This window comes from Blennius ocellaris (genome assembly GCF_963422515.1).
Source record: "Blennius ocellaris genome assembly, chromosome: 20".
Taxonomy (NCBI): Eukaryota; Metazoa; Chordata; class Actinopteri; order Blenniiformes; family Blenniidae; genus Blennius; species Blennius ocellaris.
In genome coordinates, this window is record NC_137669.1 from 1230117 (window position 1) to 1247452 (window position 17336).

The window sequence follows — 17336 nt, forward strand, 5'->3', positions numbered from 1 at the left end:
GCTGCATATATGCACATATATGACAATATATGGGCTGCATATATGGAAAGTCCCACATGGACAGAACCTATATAAACATATAGGTTTTGAATATATGTGACATATATAAAATTGGTCATTTTCCTATATTTTATGCACATATATGGACCTATATGCACAGATAGGTACATCTTGTATATATACATATACACATAGTGACTCGATAGCTCAGGTGGCAAGGCAAGGGACTGGTGCACGGGAGACCCTGGTTCGATTCCCGCTAGGGGCACTGAGCAAATAACAGCATCCAGAGTGGGCCCACATGGAAAGAACCTATATAAAGGTTAGGATATATGTGGCATATATAAAATTGGCCATTTTCCTATATTTTATGTACATATATGTACATATATGTGTGCATGCATGCGCGCATATATGTACATATATGTATATAACATATAGGAAAACGGCCAATTTTATATATGTCACATATATGCCAAACCTATATCAAAACCTATATTAAAACCTATATTAAAACATATATGTTTATATAGGTTCTTTTCCATGTGGATTCTACAGTTAGTTTTACGGTGATTTGTGTCTTCCGTCCTCAGCTTTGAGACGCAGCCACTGCTTCTGGTGTCGTTGGACGGACTTCGGGCTGACTACCTGCAGTTGTGGAGCGGACTACTTCCTGTTCTCGAGAAACTCAGTTAGTCACATCAATGTTGACTACGTAGGCTCTGAAACGTGCCCGTCCACCTGCTAACAGCTTCAAACAGTCACATTGTATTTCTTCAATTATAGAAAAATGTGGTACTTCAGCTCCGTACATCCAGGCTGCATTTCCCACCAAGACCTTCCCCAATCACTACACCATCGTCACGGTAACTGCACACACACGCACGCACACACACAGAGAGCTCGTCCACTGCTTGTTTGGAAGGAGCTGGAGCTGTTGAGGTTTGGGTTACTATTCCACTAAACTCTTGACAAAGCACATCACATCAGATTGGCTTTGCTGTCATCAACATGCCCCGCTTGTAGCAATTAGCCTGTTTCCACAGTTACTGTGATTACCATGGATCTACTTACCCACATGGAAAGAACCTATATAAACATATATGTTTTAATATAGGTTTTGATATAGGTTTTGAATATACGTGACATATATAAAATTGTCAGTTTTCCTATATTTTATGTACATATATGCACATATATTGTCATATATGTGCATATATGCATATATGACAATATATGCAGCATATATGCACATATATGCATATATATAGTCAAAAATGGTCAGTTTTCCTATATTTTATGTACATATATGCACATATATTGTCATATATGTGCATATATGCATATATGACAATATATGCAGCATATATGCACATATATGCATATATATAGTCATAAAATATAGGAAAACGGCCAATTTTATATATGTCACATATATTCAAAACCTATGTCAAAACCTATCATATATGTGCATATATGCTGTGCATATATGCTGCATATATGCACATATATGACAATATATATGCTGCATATAGGTTTCATATATGTGCATATATCCTCATATAGGTTCTTTCCATGTGGGTAAATAACAGTTCCCTTCCCCCCTTATGGATCATGATTGTGTAAACAGCTGGGGTTTGACTGCAAACAGCTGGATTCTGAGCTGTTGCTGTTTCCTGAAGTTTCTTGCTGACAGTGGTCTCATTAACCCTTCAGGGTCTGTACCCAGAGTCCAACGGGCTAGTGGATAATCTCATGTACGATCCTCTTCTGGACGCCACCTTCAGTCTGTCCGGTCCGGAAAAAGACAACCCGGCCTGGTATCTGGGTCAGCCGGTGAGTCCAACCGGACTTGACTTGGTATCTGTGTTCATCCTTTTAAAGTCATTTAACACTTCCAACATTAAGCAAAGTTTAATGCAGAGTTTTTGAAGTTTTGAAGTCTCAGAACAAATCCTTGCATTAGAGTCTTTGCACCACCTTGTTTCAAACTTCAAAAGCGAAACGATTGTTTTAAAATTGTTTTTATCCTGATGACATGAGATGAACCGAGACGAATGAACATTTCGTCAACAGATTTCAAGTTAAAACGAGAAACTTACATGTTTTCAGAAAAATTATTGTTGGGTTTCAGATCTGGCACACGGCCAGGTACCAGGGCCTTAAGTCTGGAACCTTTTTCTGGCCTGGGTCCGAAGTCAAAATCAATGGCAGCTTTCCACACATCTACCGGCCGTACGACGGGTAACTCCACCACTGATTGATAACGGATCAATATACTTCCAATACCACATGTCTGGACTCAAATTTCATGATCAGAGATCAATATTTAATATGTAGTTGCTGTGTGGGTTTGCTTGTGTGCGTGTGTTATGCTGTTAGAGATAAGATAAGATAAGATAAGATAAGATAAGATAAGATAAGATAAGATAAGATAAGATAAGATAAGATAAGATAAGATAAGCCTTTATTGATCTCACAGTGGAGAAATCTACTCGTACATTCAGGTCTTAAGGACTCATGAGGAAAGGAAAGACAAGGAATGTGCAAACAGTTAGTAGAATAGAGGAATCTTATATACAATCAAATAGGACTAAAAATAGGATAAAAATCACAAACTATAATAAAGTATAATAAGTTCTAAAGTAAAATATACAATAGGATGAGATACAAGGAGAATAAACTATGATGGGGGGGGGGGGCAAAGTGTAGAATAAGTACAATAGACATACTATAGTAAGAAAAAAATAATACCAGTGTTGGAAGTGCAGGGTCAGTCCTAAGTGGTCAATTAAGTGACGAATAGATAAGGTGACTTAGATAAGGTGGCACTGATAAAGTGTCATAGATCAGTTCATCTGCATTATTTTTCATTGTTATTATTATTATTATTATTATTATTATTATTATTATTATTATTATTATTATTATTTTTATTATTATTATTATTTTTATTATTATTATTATTATTATTATTTTTATTATTATTATTATTATTATTATTATTATTATTATTATTATTATTATTATTATTATTAATAATAATAATAATACTTGCTGTTGCAGTAAGGTGCCGTTCGAGGAGCGGGTGTTTACAGTGCTGAAGTGGCTGCAGCTGCCAGCAGAGGAAAGGTTTGTTCCATCAGGATTCACGCTAGGAGCTCGTGTTAGCTTGGCAGCTCAGTAATCAATATGTTGGACCGCAGACCAGACTTCTACACTCTGTACCTGGAGGAGCCTGATAAGTCTGGGCACAGCTTCGGTCCAGTTAGCGGAGGGGTGAGTTCTGAATCTCCACTCTCCCGTCACTCCTTTCGGTGTTGCCATCGCTCGGCCAGCTCGGCCAGCAGCGACACTCACGCAGAGCTGCGCTAGCACTTCCTGTTGCCTCCAACAGGACAGTGTGTCTTGTGGTTTTATGAAATTCTCAAGTCCTTCCAAACGGCCTCAGATTAATTTGATCAATTAGAATGAGATTACTGGTGAAAGAAATCACAACACAAAGTGTGGAGAGTCATGAAGCGACTGAGAATTAGCAGTTACTTAAACTGTGATTTATTTTTGAGATGAGGAACTCATCATAGAGCATCTTCCTCCTCTGACATCCAGATTATAGAGCATCTTCCTCCTCTGACATCCAGATTATAGAGCATCTTCCTCCTCTGACATCCAGATTATAGAGCATCTTCCTCCTCTGACATCCAGATTATAGAGCATCTTCCTCCTCTGACATCCAGATTATAGAGCATCTTCCCCCTCTAACACCAGATTATAGAGCATCTTCCCCCTCTAACACCAGATTATAGAGCATCTTCCCCCTCTAACACCAGATTATAGAGCATCTTCCCCCTCTAACATCCAGATTACAGAGCATCTTCCCCCTCTAACATCCAGATTATAGAACATCTTCCCCCTCTATCATCCAGATTATAGAGCATCTTCCCCCTCTAATTAGAGGGGGAAGATGCTCTATAATCTGGATGTCAACATCCAGATTATAGAGCATCTTCCCCGCTTTAACATCCAGATTATAGAGCATCTTCCCCTCTCTAACATCCAGATCATAGAGCATCTTCCCCCTCTAACATCCAGATTATAGAACATCTTCCCCCTCTAACATCCAGATTATAGAACATCTTCCCCCTCTATCATCCAGATTATAGAGCATCTTCCCCTCTCTAACATCCAGATTATAGAGCATCTTCCCCTCTCTAACATCCAGATCATAGAGCATCTTCCCCCTCTAACATCCAGATTATAGAACATCTTCCCCCTCTAACATCCAGATTATAGAACATCTTCCCCCTCTATCATCCAGATTATAGAGCATCTTCCCCTCTCTAACATCCAGATTATAGAGCATCTTCCCCTCTCTAACATCCAGATCATAGAGCATCTTCCCCCTCTAACATCCAGATCATAGAGCATCTTCCCCGCTTTAACATCCAGATTATAGAGCATCTTCCCCTCTCTAACATCCAGATCATAGAGCATCTTCCCCCTCTAACATCCAGATTATAGAGCATCTTCCTCCTCTAACATCCAGATTATAGAACATCTTCCCCCTCTAACATCCAGATTATAGAACATCTTCCCCCTCTATCATCCAGATTATAGAGCATCTTCCCCTCTCTAACATCCAGATTATAGAGCATCTTCCCCTCTCTAACATCCAGATCATAGAGCATCTTCCCCCTCTAACATCCAGATTATAGAGCATCTTCCCCCTCTATCATCCAGATTATAGAGCACCTTCCTCTACTAACATCCAGATTATAGAGCATCTTCCTCCACTAACATCCAGATTATAGAGCATCTTCCTCCACTAACATCCAGATTATAGAGCACCTTCCTCTACTAACATCCAGATTATAGAGCATCTTCCGCCTCTAACATCCAGATTATAGAGCAACGTCCTCCTCTAACATCCAGATTATAGAGCATCTTCCTCCACTAACATCCAGATTATAGAGCATCTTCCTCCTCTAACATCCAGATTATAGAGCATCTTCCTCCACTAACATCCAGATTATAGAGCACCTTCCTCTACTAACATCCAGATTATAGAGCATCGTCCTCCTCTAACATCCAGATTATAGAGCATCTTCCTCCTCTAACATCCAGATTATAGAGCAACTTCCTCCTCTAACATCCAGATTATAGAGCATCTTCCTCCTCTACCATCCAGATTATAGAGCATCGTCCCCCTCTAACATCCAGATTATAGAGAACCTTCCTCCTCTAACATCCAGATTATAGAGCATCTTCCTCCACTAACATCCAGATTATAGAGCATCTTCCGCCACTAACATCCAGATTACAGAGCACCTTCCTCTACTAACATCCAGATTATAGAGCATCTTCCTCCTCTAACATCCAGATTATAGAGCATCTTCCTCCTCTGTCATCCAGATTATCGAGCATCTTCTCTTGGGATTTTCTACATCAATGTATCATTGCAATTTATGCCATTTTTATGTTTTACAGCAGATTAACAACGAGAGCAAGATGTCTTGTGTTTGTAATTTTGTAATCCTGCGTTCTGCTGGAACAGGTCATCGCCTCCGTCCAGGGTGTGGATCAGATCGTTGGGCAGCTCATGAACGGCCTCAAACAGCTTGGACTGCACCGCTGCATTAACATCATTGTGGTGGCCGATCACGGTAACCAACCCCGGACAGGGCAAGGCGCTCCAACTGCAGCTGCAGCTTCTGCTTCTGACTTGCAACTTCTGCTTCTGTGTTATAGCTTCTGCTTTTGTGTCGTACCTTCTGCTTTTGTGTTCTTTCTTTGGTCTGTGAGTTTTCACTCTGAGCCTTCTGATGTGAACATGTGAAGATGCTCCATAAGGAGAACAGATGTTGCAGATGTTAACGGAATCCAACAGACGTTTGTGTGTTTGACCGACAGGGAATCAGACAGATGTTGCGGCAGTCAAACAGATGTTCATTTGTTTGCAGGTATGGAAGAGATCAACTGTGACAGGAAGGAGGCCATGCAGGAGTTCGTGGGAGACACTGACGAATATTTTGTCATTGAGGGAACGTTTGGACGAATCCGAGCGAAGAGCAAAGACGCAGTCAGTGAGTAACATCACAGCATCTATTTCCAGACGTCGCAGCAGATCAGAAATCAGACACGTCCCATACGGTGTTTATGGGTTAGGGTCAGGGTTAGTGAAACAGCCTGATTCTCACACTCACATCTTCCACTGAGTAGTTTTCATGAGCATGAGAGAAGCTGCCCCCACAGGAGTTTCATGTTTGGTCAGCTGAATCTCTATAAATGAGTGTGATCATCAGAGAAACAGTTGCCGACCACCCAGCACGTGGAAATACACCAGCACCTCCACAACACACCTGAACACGCAAACATACCATCATGATAGGACCCAGTCTGATAAAATTCTAAGAGAATCCAATCTGAGAGAAACCATCCTGATAATATCCAGTCTGATAGAATCCTAAGAGAATCCAGTCTGATAGAATCCTAAGAGAATCCAGTCTGATAGAATCCTAAGAGAATCCAGTCTGATAGAATCCTAAGAGAATCCAGTCTGATAGAATCCTAAGAGAATCCAGTCTGATAGAATCCATCCTGATACGAGGTCCAAACCAGAGCTCAGAGGGTTGTCCTTCACTGTTGCAGCCCCTCTGTTGCAGAATTAGCTACCACTGCCCATCAGACAATCCCTTTCACTGTCCACTTTTGAAACTAATCTTAAGACCAGGACTGGACTGGCCATCTGGCATACCGGCCACTGTCCAGGTGGGCCGGTGTCTAGAGGGCAGGTCAACAGATCCCCACCCACACCCGATTAACACATAGGCTGAGTCCAATGTGAACGCACGCTGACGTAAACCAGGAAATGTAGTATGAATGGAATCCTCTGCACATCTACAGTAAATGCCAAAGTGTGAGTGGTCAGCGGACGAGCGATGAGGCAAGCGTGTTCCGCCTGGAGGATGCTATGAGCAGGCTGACGTCAGTGTAGCCGGCCAGCCGGCTAGCCCCAGCCCCGGTGAAGTTACTAGCGAGGCTAATAATATAATATGAGGACCACTGAGCCTCACCTGGTCTCTGAAGTGTCGTCTGATGAATGGAGCTGAGCCACACCAGCATGTTGCCTCCAGTGAACCAGGACTTGATCACGATGAACCTCCTCAATCCCTCCACGCCTTTAATCAGGTGCTTTAGAACAACATCACGTGTTTCTCCATACAAGACCTCCATTCAGGAGCAGCTGATCTCCAGAGGAAACATCCAGAGCACTGATTCCCAACCAGGGACCCTGATTTATCTTTAGAAAGCCGGGGTGTCAAACCTAAGGCCCGTGGACCAAAACCAGCCCACAAAAAGCTCCAATTTAGCCAAACCACTGAGTATAGTGTAACATTTCAAAGAAAACAGATTTATTTATTTTTTATAACATAGAACATGTCTTCATAGACACAATCAACATAATTAGAAATGAATTAATCTTCTGGAGTGAAAAATAGTTGTTGGGATTTATGGTTGATTGATGCATTAAAATTACTGGAAGTAATAGATTGCTGAAAGTAATAAATCACTGGAGTAAGTAATTTATGACAAATGTATATTATTAATGGAAGTAAACTGTCATTCACTCATCAACAACTCCTAGAGTAATTGAGTAATTACTTAAAAGTTCATAAATTATCAAAAATAATTTATTAATGAAAAGTTATTAATTGTAGTAAATTGGTTGTTTATCAAATAGTAATGAAATTATAAATAGCTAATACCAAAATATCAGTCTTGTTTGTAAGATAAGATAAGATAAGATAAGATAAGAAAAGAAAAGAAAAGAAAAGAAAAGAAAAGAAAAGAAAAGAAAAGAAAAGAAAAGAAAAGAAAAGAAAAGAAAAGAAAAGATAAGATAAGATAAGATAAGATAAGATAAGATAAGATAAGATAAGATAAGATAAGCCTTTATTGATCTCACAGTGGAGAAATCTACTCGTACATTCAGCTCTTAAGGACTCATGAGGAAAGGAAAGACAAGGAATGTGCAAACTGTTAGTAGAATAGAGGAATCTTATATACAGAGACTATAAGATAAGATAAAAATCACAAACTATAATAAAGTATAATAAGTTCTAAAGTCAAATATACAATAGGATGAGATACAAGGAGAATAAACTATGATGGGGGGGGGCAAAGTGTAGGATGAGTACAATAGACATACTATAGTAAGAAAAGAAAAAAATTAATAATAATACCAGTGTTGGCAGTGCAGCCCACATGGAAAGAACCTATATGAGGATATATGCACATATATTAAACCTATATGCACATATATGCTGCATATATGCACATAAATGCTGCATATATGCACATATATGACAATATATGCTGCATATATGCACATATATGACCATATACATGCTGCATATATGCACATATATGACAATATATATGCTGCATATGTGCACATATATGCACATATATGCTGCATATATGCACATATGTGACAATATATATGACAATATATATGCTGCATATATGGAAAGTCCCACATGGACAGAACCTATATAAACATATATGTTTTAATATAGGTTTTGATATAGGTTTTGAATATATGTGACATATAAAAAATTGGCCATTTTCCTATATTTTATGCACATATATGAACCTATATGCACAGATAGGTACATATTTATATATATATATATATATATAGCTCAGGTGGCAAGGCAACGGACTGGTGCACGGGAGACCCTGGTTCGATTCCCGCTAGGGTCACTGAGCAAATAACAGCATCCAGTGTGGGCCCACATGGAAAGAACCTATATAAAGGTTAGGATATATGTGGCATATATAAAATTGGCCATTTTCCTATATTTTATGCACATATATCTACATATATGTACATATATGTGTGCATACATGGGCACATATAGGTGTGCATATATGCGCATATAGGTGTGCATTTATGGGAACATATAGGTGTGCATATATGGGAACATATAGGTGTGCATATATGGGCACATATAGGTTTGCATATATTGGAACATATAGGTGTGCGTATATGCGCATATAGGTTTGGAATATATGTGACATATATAAAATTGGCCGTTTTCCTATATGTTATGTACATATATGTACATATATGTGTGCATACATGCGCATATAGGTTTGGCATATATGTGACATATATAAAATTGGCCGTTTTCCTATATGTTATGTGCATATATGTACATATATGTGTGCATACATGCGCACATATATGTACATATATGTATATAACATATAGGAAAACGGCCAATTTTATATATGTCACATATATGCCAAACCTATATCAAAACCTATATTAAAACATATATGTTTATATAGGTTCTTTCCATGTGGGTTGTTCACGAGTGGGGGAAAGATGGAGCGTGAGATCGACAGGCGGATCGGTGCAGCGTCTGCAGTCATGCAGACGTTGTATCGGTCCGTCGCGGTGAAGAAGGAGCTGAGCCAAAAAGCGAAGCTCTCGATTTACCGGTCAATCCTCGTTCCTACCCTCACCTATGGTCATGAACTATGGGTCATGACCGAAAGAACGCAATATAAAGAATAAAGAATAAATAATGCAATATATATATATATGTATAAAAATATGTACCTATCTGTGCATATAGGTCCATATATGTGCACAAAATATAGGAAAATGGCCAATTTTATATATGTCACATATATTCAAAACCTATATTAAAACATATATGTTTATATAGGTTCTGTCCATGTGGGACTTTCCATATATGCAGCATATATATTGTCATATATGTGCATATATGCAGCATATATATGACATATATGCAGCATATATTGTCATATATGTGCATATATGCAGCATATATATTGTCATATATGTGCATATATGCAGCATTTATGTGCATATATGCAGCATATATTGTCATATATGTGCATATATGCAGCCCATATATTGTCATTTATGTGCATATATGCAGCATATATATTGTCATATATGTGCATATATGCAGCATATATGTGGATGTATGCAGCATATATATGCATATATGCAGCATATATTGTCATATATGTGCATATATGCAGCCCATATATTGTCATTTATGTGCATATATGCAGCATATATAGTCATATATGTGCATATATGCAGCATATATGTGGATATATGCAGCATATATGTGCATATATGCAGCATATATTGTCATATATGTGCATATATGCAGCATATATTGTCATATATGTGCATATATGCAGCCCATATATTGTCATATATGTGCAGATATATGCACCATATATGTGCATATATCTGCACATATGCAGCATATATATGGTCATATATGTGCACATATGCAGCATATATATTGTCATATATGTGCATGTATACAGCATATATATTGTCATATATGTGCATATATGCTGCATATAGGTTTCATATATGTGCATATATCCTCATATAGGTTCTTTCCATGTGGGAAGACCTCAAGATACTTGAACTCCTCCACTTGTGACCTGTTTGGAGGGTCAGTGTGAGTGGGTTTCATGTGCTCAAACGTCCACCGAGTGATGAGTGAGTTGGGTCGTCATCCAAGAGGGCGGCTTGAGTGTTGAAAACAAACCAAACTGGCGGCTCAGTTTTGCCTGGGGTTACTAAGGCGTTCGCAGACACTCTGACGTCACGTGACTAACGGACGGCGTTGTCCAGTCTAGTTCGGAGTCAGAGTTGGATGTCAGAACATCCAGTAAGAACTCTGGTGATCGTGCAGAAGTGGTTTAATGGCACAAATCAGCGATTCAGATGCTAAATGTGGTTATGTGTGTTTATCTAACTGAGATCAGACACCACAGAGGGCGTGTGCAGGCCACACGCTCGTGAGGTCAGGTTAGTGCAGGGGTTAGCAACCTTTAATGCTCAAAGAGCCATTTGGTCCCATTTCCCACTGAACACAACACCACACATTTTATTTTGACACTCCCACCAGCAGACCATGCCAGGAGGACACTACACACCAGTCTTTTATTTTGACAGTCCCACAGGAAGACCATGCCAGGACGACACTACACACAAAACCTTCTTCACTGCTGGTTGACAACTTACAACTAATAAACTAAACTACATGAACTGAGCAACAAAAACGCAACACAACACAATTATTAGCAACACTACCTAACACAGTGGTTCTCAATTATTTTCTGTCACGCCCCCCCTAGAGGACAGAATTTTTTTCAGCCCCCCCCCCCCCCCCCGAATTGTACTACCTGAAAATATTTATTTATTTATCTGTATAAACCACTGTATGAGTTGCTGGCACCAGCATTCTGCATACAATCGCTTGGTTATCAAAATAAATTAAGAAAATGAGCTGAGAACAACTTAAAGCAATTTCCAAGTTTAGTTTTTGAATTGTGATTCTCAAAACAGAAAAAGTGCAAATGATTCACTGGGATGTGCATTTTATAAAACTTAACAGAGTAACATTCAAAACTTTAAACAGTAAACATGGTCACTTGTCAGCTTCATCAGCTTATTCCTTTTCAAAAAGGTATATGACTTTTTGATTTCTTTTGTGCAAAATTTGCAACAACAGTGCTTATATTTGAGCTTATCAAAAGGCATGAAAAGTGCATAACATTTGCATTTACTTTCCCTGAACATATTGTCTCTCCAGAAGACAATGAAAAAAGCACTCAACCCTGCAACATTTGAAACTGTCAGCTACGTCAGTTTGAACATTTATAAAATGTGTTATAAAACACAAACTTCTTTCAAACTTATTTCACAGCATTTGTCTCTTATATATAAACACATTCAACTTCAATACAATTTACAATCACTCTGCCAGATGCACAGTAAATCTCTTTAAAAAAGACATTGTACAAATATTAGTCAGGAGAAGAGTCTGCTGGTGTCTAGTGGCTGCTGGGAGCCTCTTTTCACAGCACATCTTTTCAAATCTGGGCTTTAAATTTGATATTGCTACTCTTAGCTCTTGCTCAATGTTAAGCTGGGATCTGTACCTGGTTTTTAGTGCAGCAACAGCAGAAAAGCCTGTCTCACAGAGACAGGATGTTGCAAAGGGTAACAAAATGTTGACAGCTTTTTGTCCAATGAGTGGATCCTCCATTTCCACACCCAGCCAGAACTCGCTCAGTGTCTGAGATGTAAACCTCAGCCTCAGGGTGGAGTCACAAGACAAGTCCATCAGCTGGTCCTCTTCTGCAGAGCTGAATTCAGCAGGAGCTGTTGCACTGAATGGATCCCTCATCCAGTCATACTGAGAGCTGTCACCAGGAAAGTATTTTTTGAAGAATCCATTTAGTGATGAGATGTGCTGCTTCAGACATGGAATCACTGTGGTGACATCGCAATCATTGAGTCTAGCAAACTCACTCATGTTCTCAAATGGACTAGTATTTCCCTGGTCAAGTCGCTCGCCCCACATCTCCAGCTTTCGAGTGAAGGCACTGATTTTGTCTGTGAGGTCAGGGAGGTGCTTGTCTCTGCCTTGAAGCTGTAGATTTAGTCCATTTAGCTTTCCAAATATATCACAGAGGTAGGCTAGTTTCAGCAGGAATTGTTCATCACCAAACTTATTTGCCCTTTCATACATGCCCTCCTGCTCCAAAAACATCCGGATTTCATCTCTGAGCTCATACACTCGTGACAAAACTTTGCCTGGCGACAGCCACCGTGCTTCACTGTGAAATAGCACAGCTTTATGGTCCGCACCCATGTCCTCACAGAGAGCAGAGAAGAGTCGTGCTTTCAGTGGTCTTGTTGTGTGTCTTGTGAAGTTGACAGCGCTGATGACGTTGGTTAAAACCTCATTCAGTTCAGGGCTGAGCTGTCGTGATGCAAGTGCTTCCCTGTGTACGATACAGTGGGTCCACTTGGCATTTGGCGAGACCCTCCTGATGAGGGCTTGCAGCCCGTTCCTCATCCCCGCCATGGTCTGCGCCCCATCACTGCAAACACCGACACAGTTCTCCCACCTCAGTCCGTGCTCATTTAGGTAACCATCCAGCAGCTTGAAGAGCTCATCAGCTGTTGCTCTTGATCGTACATATTTACAAAAGAGCAGGTCTTCACACAGTGACCCTGACATGTCAAAACGGACATAAGCAATAAACAAACAGTCTTTATTGCTGTCAGTGGCCTCGTCCATTTGTAAGGCAAAACGTTTGTCTGATAGATGTTCTGCTAGTTGTTCTTGGAGGTCGTCTGAAATGTCAGATATACGTCTCCCGACCGTGTCATTAGAAAGAGGGACAGTCTTCAGTGCCTCAGCACTTTTCTCACCTAGCATGATTGTGACCATGTCCAATGCTGCGGGGAGGATTAGCTCCTCTGCTATAGTGTGAGGTTTTTTGCACCTCGCGATGTGGTGGGCAACTTTGTAAGAGGCTAACAGGCTTTTTGTTTACTGATGCCGCGCTGACAAAATGACCGGCTTGTTGGCCATACTCATCGACTTTGCGACAAAAAAACTCCAGTGGCTTACTGACAAAACTGGGGTGTATGGTCTCCAGGTGTATGGTGTATGGTCTCCAGGTGTATGGTGTATGGTCTCCAGGTGTATGGTCTCCAGGTGCCGTCTTAATTTATTTGGTTTCATGCTCCGCTGCCAGGGTTTTTAAGCATAACACACAAACGGGTCTTTCCTCGTTTCCGACATTGTTCACAGTAAACCCAAGGGAAATGTAGCATCGTCATACCTTCTGCTCTTACTAGCTCTAGGTTTACTCTCACCTGTTTTCTTTTCCTCTGACGCCTCATCCTTTTTTCTTTTCACTCCTGTCAGAAACTTCTTCATTTCTCCTCCTCCTCCTCCGCCAGCTCTGTACACTGGTGCTCGTGTAGTACTTCTTCTTCTCTACTGGTTGAACAGGCAGCCTGTTGATTAGTGTGATCACTGCTGCCACCTAGTGGCTGGAGGCCCTTTTTTTTTTATCCTTCAAGCATGAAAAAAGACACTAATACTGAAAGTCGTGCCCGCCTCACGCCCCCCCTGACACCCCACCACGCCCCCCCAGGGGGGCGCGCCCCACCATTTGAGAAGCACTGACCTAACATAACCCCCAATAATTACATTTAAAACACAACAAACATAAACTCCCATAATGCATTGCAGCTCTCAGCTCCTTTATTGCTACACATTATTAAAATGGAAGATAAATGTGGGAGATGTGGATCGTTAGAACCATGAGTGTGATGGTGTGTCTTTAATGTCCTGTAGTTGTTGTGTGATTCACTATTATTTGCCGTCACTCTCAACAAGTCTGTAATGAACCTCCTGGAACTGTCGGCGCTCCACAGTGCAGCAGTTTTACTGTGAAAGGTACAGGAAGCTCCCAGCTTCAGATGCCAGTTGGGTTGTGACGTGACATGCTTTGATGTGTGGTAACATGTCATGTTGCGACGTGCCAGGACCTGTCGTGTTGTGTCATGTTGTGATGTGACATGTCGTGTTGAGATGTGTTGTGACGTGTTGAGATGTGTTGTGACGTGTCATGTCATGTTGTGTCATGAGGTGTCGTGTTATGATGTGACACATCATTATGTGACGTCATGATGTGTTGTGACGTGTTGTGACATGTCTTCTCGATTCCACAGTGGACTCTGCGGCGATTGTGGCCAATATGACCGTAAGTATTTCATGTTGCAGGAACTCCAGTAGAAATGTAATCTGGGTTGATTGAACCATGGCAATGTTTGTCGTTTCAGTGTCAGAAGCCACAGCAGAAGATCAAACCATACCTGAAGGCTCACCTCCCCAAACGCCTCCACTTCGCCAACAGCCACCGCATCGAGGATGTCAATGTGCTGGTGGAACCCAAGTGGCTGTTTGAGAGGTTTCATCACCTTATGCTCTTAATTTACATTCACACGAGGTTCAGGTCTGGGCCAGGTCTGGGCCAGGTCTGGGCCAGGTCTGGTCCAGGTCCAGGTTTGGTTTCATTCTTGTGTCCCTCCAGGAACCCAGGATCTCTGACCTTCTGTTCTGGAGGGAATCACGGCTACGATAATGATGCAGAGAGCATGCAAGCGAGTAATCCCAGATTATTGTGTCTTTAATCCAGCCTGACCTGTAATCCAGCCCCTGTGTCGTTCGTCTCCTGCAGGCAATGTTTCTCAGCTACGGCCCAAAGTTTCCTTCCAGAACAGAAGTTGAACCTTTTTCCAACATCGAACTTTACAACCTCATGTGTGGTGAGAACTTCTCCTCTTCCTCCTCCTCCTCATCTTATTTAATTACATGTGACAGGAAGTGTGTCTATCTGACAATTGAAGCACGATTTCCTGTTTCTACACATGTCATGTCCAAACACCACACTGTAAAGTTAGATTGATTTTGTCAGCAGTTGTAATCAATGGTCAAGTTTTATTTATCCTGTTAAATTATTTCATACTTAGATCTGATTGAATATCATCCATACAGTCAGTGATCAATCACAGAATCATTTGCACTGTGACTTGTGTCTTGCAGGTGATATGTAGCCTCAACGACTTTAGTTTTCATTTCAAAGACAAAAATGTCGTCTCCTCCGTTTTTGTCAAGGCCGTCACATGGTGACTTGACCGGATAAAACTTAAAACCCTGCAGAAAGAAATCCCACTTCCTGTTTTTATGGATTGTGACTGGACTGAGACAGATGCGACCAAGACATTCCAACCTTTAATCTGATGTGTCCAAATTGGTGAACAGAAGAGTTTCCACGAAGAGATTCCAATTGTGTAACATTGGCCTGATCGCGTTAATGGAACAACATGAGGAAGATTCAACCAGACTGATGAGAACTAAACACAGATGCTGAGGCAGAGTTCGCTTGGGGTTAAAAGTCATGAGGAAGGGCTCCAACGTGGATCAGTGGGGCATCTACCACCATTTTGTTAAAGTACTGTATTGGAAGCACCTTGTGTGGTTGTAACAGACACACATGGAAAGCTCCAATGGTAGGAACCGAACTGATGGGCGGAAGATAACAGAGGGAGGGAGGCTAAGGAGGATAGGAAGCTAACAGACAGCAGGAAGATAACTGATGGTGGGAAGCGAACAGATGATGGCAAGGTAACAGGAAGTGGGAGGCTCATGGATGGCGAGAAGCTAACGGTCTGCAAGAAGCTAAAGCCCGGTTCATACAGCAGGATAATTAGGCCGATTTTGGCCCAGATTCTCCGCTTCCCATAATCTTACGGACACTCAGATCATCATAAGATAATCTTATCAGATATTCCTGCCATGTGTGGTGTGTTAAAAATGCTCTCGTCTGCTTGGAAGGGTGTCAGGACTGCACCGATCTGAGATTGGAGATATTCAACATGTTGGATTGTTTTGGCCCGAGTTCTCACTGTGTGTGGCGTCCCCCGAGGGGAAGACGCAACGAGCCTGTTGACTGTGACGCAAAGCCAATCAGAAAACGAGGTGATGTAGTGGTGAGGAAACGCTGGACTGGAAGCGGGCAGGGAATCCAAAAATGACGAACCAATGACTTTTCTTTTTAAGACATGTTTTTTCAAGAAAAAAAACACACCACAAATGATCGCCATTGCATCTTCTTTGTCCGCCAGGTTTGTTGACTCTGTAATCATGCTTGATCGCACGAGGTTTTGCGAGATTTCCGATCTGATCTGGGGATGTTCACGAGTGAAATCGGTTCGTGTGTGGTGTGTTGTTGCTGAGGTGCTGCACACCACCCACTGTATGACCAAAACTGTCAAACCTGTGGTTATTTATCGCAATGTGTGTGGTCTCTTCGGTTTGGGAAATCTGCCGACAATTTTATAATCTTGCCATGTGAACCGGGCTTAACAGAGGACGCTGAATAACAACAGGAGGCTGATGAGTCGCAGAAAGTGAACAGATGGGGTCTCACTGCCTGCTTCCCCCCACTGTCAACCCCCCAGCGTGTACAGCAGATCAGAGAGTATATTTTTAATGGTATCGGTCTGCTATTGGGTACTTTAATGGTATCAGTCTGCTATCAGTTACTTACAGCCCGTGTGTGCGGCAGACGTGTTGCAGATCTCCCCTGTCGATAACAACGGGACGCATGGCAGCTTGAATCACATCCTGAGGAAGCCTCACTTCAGCCCAACGCCCCCTGCTGAGCAGAGCTCACCGGTGCAGTGTCCACTGCTCAGCCTGGATCCTGCAGATGACTTGGGATGTTCCTGCAAGGCCCTGGTAGGTGGATCACTCCTATGTCCTGTACCTCCATGAATGAAGTCAAAAAATAGGTGGATGAAAATTGGGGCGGAGACCCCTGGTGTCATTAAAAAGATCTGCATGGAAAGTCTGCTATTAATTCTTAAAAATGATCTACAATATTTTCTTGTCTGT

The 17336-nt window shown here is 41.3% G+C and overlaps 1 protein-coding gene across 1 annotated transcript in view; it reads left to right on the top strand.

Moving 5' to 3' along the window:
- Positions 1-17336, top strand: part of LOC308145124 (venom phosphodiesterase CdcPDE) — a gene marked incomplete at both ends in the record, with an annotated part of 54885 nt that overhangs the window by 30712 nt on the left and 6837 nt on the right. Inside the window, 13 exons of the mRNA XM_080516466.1 lie at positions 594-691; positions 787-866; positions 1717-1836; positions 2135-2244; positions 3067-3132; positions 3207-3279; positions 5555-5663; positions 5961-6083; positions 14609-14640; positions 14720-14847; positions 14971-15060; positions 15132-15205; positions 17008-17180. Of these exons, the coding sequence (XP_080372592.1) occupies positions 594-691; positions 787-866; positions 1717-1836; positions 2135-2244; positions 3067-3132; positions 3207-3279; positions 5555-5663; positions 5961-6083; positions 14609-14640; positions 14720-14847; positions 14971-15060; positions 15132-15205; positions 17008-17180 (1276 nt within the window). The remainder of the gene's footprint in view (positions 1-593; positions 692-786; positions 867-1716; positions 1837-2134; positions 2245-3066; positions 3133-3206; positions 3280-5554; positions 5664-5960; positions 6084-14608; positions 14641-14719; positions 14848-14970; positions 15061-15131; positions 15206-17007; positions 17181-17336) is intronic.